Genomic DNA, 11,744 nt, shown 5'->3' on the forward strand with positions numbered 1-11,744 from the left:
TTCTAAAAGTAATGTCGCCGTTTTTTATGGCGAATTAATTTCTATTTTGTTCGATTTTATTTTACACGTGTTTTTATTAGCTTGTAACTTTCTTTCTGTATGAAATATAACTATAAGCTAGAAAGTAACAGAGGTAGGTCACAGCGAGAAATATCTTGCTCGAAATCTGGAGCAGCCCGACCGGGCAAGTACCTCGTCCTTACAGAAGATCACAGCTAAGAATACTACTTTCAAGCAGTGTTGTGTTCCTGTTGTGAGTAAGGTAGAGAGCTGCTGGGGGAGGATTCGTGGTAGGGTCGGCAACGCGCTTGCGATGCCTGTGGTGTTGCAGGCATCTATAGATTACGATAATCGCTTACCATCAGGCGAGCCGTACGCTTGTTGCCAACCTAGTTGTATAAAATAATTGAGTCAGTGGTAGCTGCAGATTAATTAATTTATTATATTAAAGTCTAACATTTAACTGAGTGGGGCACAGCAGGAAATTTCCTGGTCAAAATATGGAGCAGCTCGACTGGAGAAGTACCTCAGCCTTAGAAGATCACATCTAAATAATACAGTTTTTAAGCAGTGTTGTGTTTCTGATGGCGAGTAAGGTGACCATAGCTCCTTGGGGGAATTAGAGATAGGGTCGGCAGCACGCTTGCGAATCTTGTGTTGTTGCAGATGTCTATAAGCTACGGTAATCGCTTGCCATCAGGTGAGTCATACGCTTGTTTGACATCATCATATATATTAATACGCTATGGTTAAGATGTTTGCCTCCCTTTTTAGAAAAAACCTCACAATTACTCCACATAAATTATATATCATTTTATAGATAATCGCTTGCTCTACAGGCATCCAAAACTTAAAAAAATTATCGTTTTTGATTTTGGAAATTATTTATTTATTAGAATTATATATATGACGGCTTTAATTTTGACACAACGTCAACATTATTGACGGTCGGTAATTTTTTTATTAATTTAGTGCGAATTATTCGCACGGGTATTGCTAGATAACATTATTTTATCGATCACCAACCCGCCTGCCCAGCGTGGTGACTATGGGTAACACACATGAGTTCACACCATTTTTGGCGTGAACTTGTGGAGGCCTATATTCAGCAGTGGACTGTGGTAGGCTGAAATGATGATGATGATTATTATTAAATAGTTTATTAATATTAAATTTTTTCACAAAGTGTGATACTTATCCCGTTTTACATAGAATTTGCGCCCCCTTCATATTTTTACTTAGAACTCAATCTTATTAGTAAGAGTTGATGGTTATGTTAGCGATAAGGCCACCTTTTATTTTATTTTTGTTCATAATATTTTTGAAGTGAAACTTCTTTAGGCGCATGAGGGTAAAATTTTTACGGATGAAACTGCAACGTTTTGATGAAACGGCAACGTTTTGATGAAACGGCAACGTTTTGATGAAACGGCAACGTTTTGATGAAACGGCAACGTCTTGTCGATGGCGCTGGGATGGAAATCGAAAGCTTTAGATTTGTATAAAATTTAATTAAATTATATTACTATAAATATAAACGACACTTAAAAATTAGTTTGCCAAAGAAGTTTCACTTCTGACACTACTATATTACGCACGTACTTTTTTATATTTCCTAAAGTATTTTTCAGCTTTCTTTGTGATAATTACTCACAGTTAAATTAACTAAAGACTGACAAAATACCCTTACAAATAATAATAAAAAATAAAAATGTTACTCAGCTACACTGCAGATTGGTTAATTCAAACATACAAGTAGGTTAACTTAAAACATTAATGACAAAAAGACGAATTTTGAACATTCAACAATTTTGAACAAAGTTAGTAAATACGTAAATATATATATCGTTCAAGTAACAAAAACAATATCATATTATTTATAAAAAATAATTACTTTAATAATTGCATAATAATTTACTTATTATAATTATAATGGACATACATTTATTAATATTATTTCATTAAATATTTATAATGTATTCGATAATTTATTGATAATTTCGTTAAATATTAAAATCCCCAACTGCTTTTTCCGTCGCCTCTTCTCTCTGACCTTGCCTTGATCATGTCATCAGACGCTGTCTTGAGGTCGTAAGCCCATCCCAGCCACGCGAAGAAATCGATGAACAAAGTTGTCAAATTCAGAGCGTTGTTACCCAGTTCCGCTGTCTTGTAATCCCATGGAAAGACATGGTGATAATTATGAAAACCCTCACCGAAAGTTATAAACGAAACCCATGAATTCTGCGCAGGTTTTATGGTTTTGTCGTAGGGTTTAGTGCCGTATAAATGGGCTGCACTGTTGACTAAAAATGTACCATGTAGATTAACAATATAACGTAAGACAGTAATATGCCAAGCTGTTTTCAATGTTTCGCCGAAGAAGTACATCGGTATGACAGTTGGGAGTAAGAAGCACACAGTTCCTATGAACGGAATTGCGTATCTGCAAACGAAATAAAATCATTTAACCTATTTTAGAAAATGACCTAGATTAAAAATGACAACCTAGAAATGATTTCTGGGGTATATATGCACCTATATTCACAGACACAACTATACAGATCAGAATGTAGCTTTAAAATAGTAAGAGAGTGATTGAAATTGGTCATGTAAACTTAGGCTGACCCTCATTCACGCAGGGCCTAGTTACTTCATCATTACAGCCTATACAGTCCACTGGTGGACATAGGCCTCCACAAGTTTACGCCAAAAATAACGTGAACTCATGTGTTTTGCCCATAGTCACCACGCTAGGCAGGCGGGTTGGTGACCGCAGTACTGGCTTTGTCGCACCGAAGACGCTGCTGCCCGTCTTCGGCCTGTGTATTTCAAAGCCAGCAGTTGGATGGTTATCCCGCCATCGGTCGGCTTCTTAAGTTCCAAGGTGGTTGTGGAACCTTGTTATCCCTTAGTCGCCTCTTACGACACCCACGGGAAGAGAGGGGGTGGCTAAATTCTTTAGTGCCGTAGCCACACAGCACGATAGCTCTCTCCTAGTTACTTACCTTCTCTGAAACATAAGTACAGGATTTGCATAAATGTCCGACATGTCGACAAACTTTCCACGCTTCTTCACCTCCTCGTGTTTCCTCACTAACAGCCAGCCTATGTGGGAGTAGAAGAAGCCCCGCGTTGCATTATGTGGATCAGCGTCCGTGTCGCTGTATCTGATAAAACAATTACATATTAGTCCTACATGCCTAGCCCGGTGGCGCAGTTTGTAGTGAACCTGCTTTCTGCTCCGAGGGTTGTGGGTTCGATTCCCACCCCGAGTCTGGGTGTAATATAAAAATTTATTTATATATCTATATATGTATCATTTATAAGTATGTTTATCAAAAAAAAATATGTAGCTATACCAGTCGGCTGTTACCTATTGGAACGAAGTTCCTAACGGCAGGCTTGACATTTGGCTGGGCGACCGAACTGAAAAAAATGTGATACTGAAACCGTAAGAAAAATATATAACGGAAGTGACGTAATTTCAGTCACACGACTGTATAATATGACGTTTGTAAAACTAAAATATTACTAGTAAACTTTTTAAACATTAAAGCTAAGATTTTCATTGTAATATGAAACTTTGAATAGTTACGGGTTTCTGTAGAGAGCCCACTATAGACGGCGCCACGGTTCGCTTAAACCGAATATAAAAATCATCATATCAAAATTTTCGATCTAGCGAGTACATCGTTCCATAACTTAATTGGCTAGAGCGCCGATACGCTGGAGCGGTCAATTTTTGATATGATATTCAAAAATGTTTGAATTCCTAATGTGTGGGTAACACAAAAATAAAATCGTAGAAATTAAAAATAGCATGGTGTCGTCTCCTGTCAAAGATTTTGATGATGAGATGGCAAAATATGTCAGTATGATCACCGTGTTTACCACATTGTCGATCATCTCTTTCACATAGTTAGTGCGTGTCTATAAATCGAATCGATTTTTCGATGCTACTTGGATGTACACATGTTAGTAAGAATAGCATAGACCTCTAATATTCATTAGACTTTATCAAGGGATTCCATTCGGTTCTAAAGTGGAGTGCCAATTCATTTTGGCGAACAGTGCATTGAGAAAGCTTTAACTTGAGAATAATTTAACCCATGCCATTTATTATTTTATTCAAGTGTTCTGATACATGTTAAAAAATTATTACATAATAAGAAATTACGATTATACTTAATAAAAAGTTTGCAATTTCTGGCATTTGACAGTTCGCAAGACAGGATAAATATCTATTGAGTGAGAGATTGTCCTGTCTGGGCAGGATTAAGAGATGATGGATTAAGAGAACTTACCTGTGATGCATTCGATGGTCCCGCACCCACTCGACTACAGTATTTTGAAATGCGAAAGTAGTCATGATCATTAATATAATTTGCAAGGGCCGTTTCGCCTTGTAAGCCTTATGCGTCCATAGACGATGTGATCCAGCCGTTATACCGACAGAAGATAGAATAAATATTATAAAATCTAAAACAGAAAGCACGATTGAGAATAATACTTAATTGTGCAATAACAAAATTATTTAGGTAAATAATATATCTGCGATTTTAAGCATGATATTATACAATGTATGTAATATATATAAAAACTAACATTTGTTTCAAAGAACATTTTGCATTCGAAGTAAAATAGAATATTAAAATAATTGTGTTTGCTCGCAAACGAAAAAAAAAACCGACTTCAATTACATCGACGAGTAATACAACGTATATAGACGAAAAAATAGTCAAGTAACTACGCGTTATCAAAGATTACTCAAAAAGTAGTTATCAGATCTCAATAAAATTTATATGTGACCACATGACAAACATCAGCTTTCGATTAAATTAAAAATTATTAAAATCGGTACACCCAGTAAAAAGTTATTGCGGATTTTCAAGAGTTTCCCTCGATTTCTCTGGGATCCCATCATCAGATCCTGGTTTCCTTATCATAGTACTGGGGATATCTTCTTTCTAAGAAAAAAGAATTATCAAAATCGGTACATCCAGTAGAAAGTTATGCGGTATAATACAACGTAGGTCGACGAAAAAAGCGTCAAGTAAAAACACATTATTAGATATAACTCGAAAAGTAGTTGTTAGATCTCAAATAGATTTAAATGGGAAAAATTGGCACACACCACCTTTCGATTATAACAAAATTTGTCGAAATCGGTCTACAAAAGTTCTGATGTAACATACATTAAAAAAAAATACAGTCGATTTGAGAACCTCCTCCTTTTTTGGAAGTCGGTTAAAAAATTGAGCTGTGACGTGCGGCAGGCAGAGATGAAACATTAAAAAAAAACATTTATTTTCTTTACTACAAAACGCAGAATTATTTTTAATTGTAGAAGCGCTGTATTATTTTTGTGATATTTTCACATTTTTTTTTATTTCGATGTCTTTTATGCTGTGTGGTTACCGCAGTAAAGAATCTTGGAACTTAAAAAGCCGACCGATGGCAGGATAACCATCCAACTGCTGGCTTTGAAATACACAGGCTGAAGACGGGCAGCACCGTCTTCGGTGCGACAAAGCCAGTCCTGCACTCACCAACCCGCCTGCCCGGCGTGGTGACTATGGGCACCACACATGAGATCACGCAATTTTTGGCACGAACTTGTGGAGGCCTATGTCCAGCAGTGCATATACACCCAGAACCAGAAACCAGGGCTGTAACCGTTGCGCCAACCCGTCGTCAATGGAGAACTAGTGCCTATCTTATTATTTACAAACATTACTTACGAAATATAATAGTTTTCCAGGTAGCAACTGTGCACAAGAGGTATAACCCGTACAAAGCCGCTAGATGGCCGTAACCGAAGGTCATCAGGTTAAACTTAACGACTTCATATTTTCGTGGTGCTGCTTGAGGCGCAACCAGCTTTTCGAAATGAACTTCTTCGTTTACAGGTTGCTCTGTGATGGTGTCCGTTTTTGAGACTGTCATGATTTTATCTGCGGAAAAATTAAATAGATATAAATAAAAATAAATCGCGGATTTGTATGTGCGTGCATAAATTCTGAACGACTGCACTAATCAGATAGTTATTTTTAGTGTTTCCTATTGTTTGGATAAAGTCTATGTAACAGATTTTATCCTAACAATAGACAAAGGGAGGGAAGAAGGGAGGAAGATTTTTCAAGCAGGTTTATCGGTGAGTATGGTGACTAGAGCTCCTGGGAGGAATTGGGAATAGGGTATAGGATAACGCGCTTGCGATACTTCTGGTGTTACAGACGTCTATAAGCTAAAACCAGGCCTGAAGTTTATCTCGATTTTTGGCAAAACTATAAGTCCTATAGAAAAAAATTTAATAGCAAAGATATTGGTAGTAAAAAGACTGCTACAACTTCTGTTTTACACTTTTTTCACATAACCTCAAAATGTTTGTGAATAATTCAAAAAACCAAGTTGGTCGTTTTTTATTTTTATCTTTTACAAAAAAAAAACCAGAAATTTGGTGAAAAATAACCTTTTTATGCCCCAAACACATTGTAATTTTTTTTATTTGAAATATTTATTTTTCACCTTATTTTGACTTAATATCGAAAAAGCATGCTAATTTTTAGTCGAAAATTCTCATATCAGAATATCAGCTTTTTTAAAAAAGTCAGTAGGTTTTTTTTCTGGTGGTGTAAAAAAATATATATACATTACTATGGATAATAATCTCAGAAAATACGAAAAAATACTCAGAAAATGCAATGTTGAAAAAATTGAATATTAAGAAAAATACGCGGAAAACTTAACTATTATAATTTAAAATTTTAATGCGTTTGAGAGCCCGGAAGGCGGGATAAAGTTTATTGTATCAGCTAGTATAGCTTACGATCCGTGTGTTTTCAGATTTTTTTAAATCACTTGAGACATTACTTGAGGTTTTATTTGACTGTGACATTGAGGGTACTTCAGCAGTTGGACTGCTCCAAAGTTGAACAAGATTTTACTGCTGTGTATCTCAATAAAGCTCATAACTACTGTGTCCGTGATTCGTAACTCAAATACTCATGATACAAGTGGTTAATCACAACCTTTTTTTTGACCCAGAGGAAATCCTTAACGGATGCCTCTAGCCCGGGGGAGCTGGAGGGTATGTCTGATTCGCACGGACTAAAACCTCAGGGTGTTCCTTCGACATGCCTGGGCGTGATTCCGGACAGGATTCCTAAGGGCTCGACGCAATTAGTAACTCCTGAGAGGCTTCCTCGAACACAAAAATCACCTCCCTTCTCAGGACCGTGCATTGAGGACGATACATCCCCGATCTATCGCTCGCTGGTCCGGCGTTTCGGCGGCAGATTGGCCAAGTAGGCCCTGCATTACAGACCTAAAAACCTAAAAAAATACCAAAGCCAATACATCAAAAAGACAAATCCTTTTTATCTTGGTGTTGTTCAATAAAAATTGACATTTCAGTTACACCATTGATAGTTGGCTTCCCTACTCAAAACTCATATTGGGAGGAAGTATTTTCTCTTTTTCAAGGAAATACAACAAGCTCTGGTTTACGATGTGCCTGCCTCGTAGCTGCTGAGGGAATCGATAAATAACTCTGCAGTATCACAAAAATCAAAAGTTGTCTGAAAGAGATCGCTCTTTTGAAACCTTTTGTTTATTTTGTCTTTATTTTATTCTTTCACTATTCGTTTATGGTGTACAATGAATAAATATTCATTATTGTACATCATTGCATATAAGTCAACTGTTTACAGCTATTATCTCTCCCGGAATTCCACTAGAATCGGAACTGACGCGGACAAGACTGCGACCGATAATAAATAAACTTAACCAATAATTGCAAAATACTCACCCAATGGAAACTGAACAATGAACGATCAGAGTTGGTACGACACTGGTATTTCGACCGCTATTGAAATAAATGTATTCCTCATGTGAATAATTAAAAATTTTGTACGTCGCGTTAAGTGCAAAAGATTAAATGATGATATTTTTGTGATGATGATTTTGGGTTGTCTGGAAGAAATGGCTAAATAGCCATAAGTCCGCCAATTGTACTTCACAGTCTGTAAATGTTTTTTAAATGTGTTTATTGTTTAAAATGTAGTTGTGGTGTACAATAAAGTATAAATAAATAAATAAATAAATATTTCCAAAATAAGTTATTGCATCGTGAGACTAGTAATTTAAATATAATACTTAATTGTTAAGATATTTTTTTAATAAACTACTTAAGTACGATATTTTTACATATATAATTTCGCGCATTATAATGAAACAACCTTTTTCGGAGGACGGCGTTCTCCCGTGACCAAGGTTGCTGTTAAAGTATTCAAAACGTCGGGCATCTAAAAATCATAATAAATACTTTTTTATATATATATTATATAACATATTCACTGCGGAGTTTCTTGCGGATTCTTCTCTGCAGAATCTACATTCCGAATCGGTGGTAGCTTTACTTCTACAAAAATAATAATTTATTTTTAAAGTTTTAATTTGTAAAATGACGATTCGAATGTGCTTTTGGATCCTATTTAAATAAAGCTGTTTTTGATTTTGATTTAGATTCAAACTAGCTGTGCCCTGGGCGCCACACGCGTTATTTAATAGCCTATACCCTTCCTATTCCTATCCAATCCAAAATTATTTTTTCAATACGAACCAGTAGTTCCAGAGATTAGTTTAGGAGTTTGAAATTTCTTCCAGACTTTTTTGGCAAAGAACAAGAAAAAGGTATGGTTAGACTTTCACAGCAGACGGTAGAATAGGCCATTGGGACCTCTTTCAACTCAATTAATAAACTACAGTTTATAGGTTCAATTTTGCGAATAGAAGTATCTGATAAATACGGTGTTTCGATACTGAAAGAGACTATTACATCAAAAACTTATCTGTTGGATACTGTCATCCGTCAAATAGCGTTATCTACAACCGGTGAAACATGCCCTTATTGTAATGTTTTGTTATGCCATAAAATTTTCTGCGGTCAGTGGACTACCACGTCTAAATTAATAACTACTAAGCTATGATTGCCTACGGTTATATCTGGAATGTGGCTTTGAAATACTAAAAGAACACACCTCATAAAGTCAACTCCATATTTTGATAGCTCTTTTTTAAATCTATAAAATAAAATTAAAAAAAATATTTGAATGTCTGTTTGTAATATTAGAATAAGCGCTTTTTACTAAATGTATATTCGCTACATATACTAAACTAACATTTTTTACAATTTTTGTCTGTCTATCTGTCTGTGTGTTTGTTTGTGTGTTTAAATAAAAAAATAAATAAGTCTTACTTACAACCCTACATAATCTATATAGTATGGTAAGTAGTAGAATGGTATATATATCAAAGCCTCTAATGACCCTCAGTAAATAGACTAATTAAGGTTAAGGTAGGTAGTATAAAATTAATTAAGGTTACAGACGTAAAAAAAAATTCAATCGAACTGAGAACCTCCTCCTTTATTGAAGTTCTATAAATAATATTATTCACTAACCCATCGGCGTAGATTGCAGTGACTACTTTCTGCGCCGGAGGCTGTTTTCCCGAGTGTGTGTAAAATGTCTACGTATTTATTAATACTAGTGATCGCCCAGTGGTCGAAATTCGACCATAATTAAATTATAAGCTTAAACATTATTACGGTTCTGTTGTCAAAGGCTATACTTCTATAATAATAAATAAAAGTACATATTCGTCTGTTAAATACATGGTATATAGTGTGTGTAATGTTTTTTATTTATTTATTGATTTTAGTATTTTTTATGCATTACAGAAATATTAGCATTCTGCACTTCTCTATATAAACTATAAGTGTACGAAATTTCATACTCCTCCACCCGCGGCAATTTTCGTAAAAAGTTTTTGTTTCACGTATTATATATTTGTGCTTTTTATATGCACACTTATTAAAAAACTTATATACATATCTACATCCACCGGTAGTTGTTTAAAACACAAGTATTAATTTGCCTACCAGACACACAGGGCAGACGACCAAGTGTGTATATTAGACATATTTATAATTATAAAATATGTATTTGTTAAATAATTTAGGCAAGGCTTTAGATTAAGAACCGTCGAATTATCTAAGCTCAAAATTTGATAGTTTATCGGCATAATTTCGTTACAAAAAAAATAGCCCTAACCTATCCAACTTCAAAATGACGGTTCTTAATCTAAAGCCTAGCCACAATTTACTTACAAAGTTATTATTCAGCCTTCCAAGCGTAGATAGGACCGACACCTTACCACCTTTGCTTAAAATACCACTTCTTTGAGTACCTATAAACTTATTTTTAAGTTTTATATGATAAGTGATAATGGTTTTGTTATATATTAATACTAAAAGGCAAATACGTCTACATTTGAATCAAATATCAAAATATATTTTCAACTACCCGCTTTGTGAGACACATCGGTCGGTGAAAAGTTAATCAAAACAAAAATTCGTTTATCCAAGTACGTTTAAAAATCACTTTTTAAATTATGATTTTATTAGTCGCGCTTTAGCCTGTAATATCCCACTACTGGGCATAGGCCTCTTTCTCCATGTTGGGGAAGGATCGGAGCTTAATCCACCACGCTGCTCCAATGCGGGTTGGTGGATATATTCCCTACAATGAGTAACGATCGCTATCAGGTGTACATGATAACAACCGGGACCGACGGCTTAACGCGCTCTCCGAGGCACGGTGGGGAGATTGTATGTATAATATTGTAAAATCCCTAAATAAATTTCTTATAAAATATTACAAGAAATGATAATTTCAGTTATTAACATTTATTTATCAAGAACAATTACAAAGAACATTATTTTTTACTTTAGTTTGCTTGTATCTGTGGTACTTTTTTGACAGAATGTCATGTCCGGGGTATAAACCTGATACTTTTGTTGTAACTGATAATTTGCTCAGTTTTCCCTCCAAATCTTTTTTCATAGTACATTCAGACAAATTCGGAGAACAGGACACAGATGATATAGATACTGGATTAAGATATCTCCTATTTTCTAAATAATTTGAACGTTTCCTGCCCATTATGTCAATGTGTTGTATTGTATTCAGAAGCGCGCACTTTTTGTAGCGATCGTTGATCGACATTTCAGTAACAGTGGTTGCTTTTAAACTATCTTTTGCCATTTTAATGATTTTTAATTATCAGATATCTTGTAATGTCACATTTCTTTACTAAAATTTAACGTAACAGCAGATTCTAACGAGTGACAGTGATTTTATTTTATTATCTCGGATTGTATTCCCAATAGATGTGACAGATGACAGCTTTTTTAATTTATTTTTTATCTTAGTTTGTATTAACAAAATTAACATCATAAATAGGTTGTAACGTTTTTTTATTACTGACAATACGAGTATGTAATAATAATCTGACAATGACAGTATTTAATTTAATATTTTTTGTCTTTGCTTTTATTAAAAATAAATAAAAACTTATCAGCCAATTCTGACAGATGACAGTATTTATAACTATTTTTTTTTTCTGTATATATTTTATACGGGTCCAGTACAACAACACATTCATGGTTCTGAAGCGTCTCAGGCATGTTTGCGGGGGAGGATACGGATGACTTTTACGCCGTTATGGGAAAACGGTGCGCCTCCATGTTAGCCCGCCCCCGCGGCTCCTCCAGCGGAATGCTGAATGTGTTCGTTGACCGATGGGACTCGCCACTAATGTATCGGTGGGTGCAGCTTCATAGAAAACCAACTTGTGTTAGTGTGTCGTCCTAACATTAGCTTATAAATTTTCATATG

At 35.1% G+C, this 11,744-nt stretch overlaps 1 protein-coding gene across 1 annotated transcript; it reads right to left on the bottom strand.

The window, feature by feature from the left end:
- Positions 1-2,010: 2,010 nt before the first annotated feature.
- On the bottom strand, positions 2,011-11,111 carry LOC123667016 (acyl-CoA Delta(11) desaturase-like). Its single transcript, XM_045601025.1, has 5 exons — positions 10,853-11,111; positions 5,745-5,957; positions 4,308-4,482; positions 3,009-3,170; positions 2,011-2,446 (listed from the first exon to the last, which is right to left on the bottom strand). The coding sequence occupies exons 1-5, from the start codon at positions 11,109-11,111 to the stop codon at positions 2,011-2,013; spliced, it is 1,245 nt and encodes a 414-aa protein (XP_045456981.1).
- Positions 11,112-11,744: the final 633 nt, after the last annotated feature.

This window comes from Melitaea cinxia, chromosome 27, assembly GCF_905220565.1.
Source record: "Melitaea cinxia chromosome 27, ilMelCinx1.1, whole genome shotgun sequence".
Lineage (NCBI taxonomy): Eukaryota > Metazoa > Arthropoda > Insecta > Lepidoptera > Nymphalidae > Melitaea > Melitaea cinxia.

What these genes read in the sequence shown, in the direction of transcription:
- LOC123667016 (XM_045601025.1), bottom strand. Translation starts at nt 11,111, where the DNA reads ATGGCAAAAGATAGTTTAAAAGCAACCACTGTTACTGAAATGTCGATC. An exon ending in AGTTACAACAAAAGTATCAG is followed by an intron (nt 5,958 to 10,852) that starts GTTTATACCCCG and finishes ATTTTTCCGCAG; the next exon opens with ATAAAATCATGACAGTCTCA. An exon ending in GACCATCGAATGCATCACAG is followed by an intron (nt 3,171 to 4,307) that starts GTAAGTTCTCTT and finishes TTGTTTTATCAG; the next exon opens with ATACAGCGACACGGACGCTG.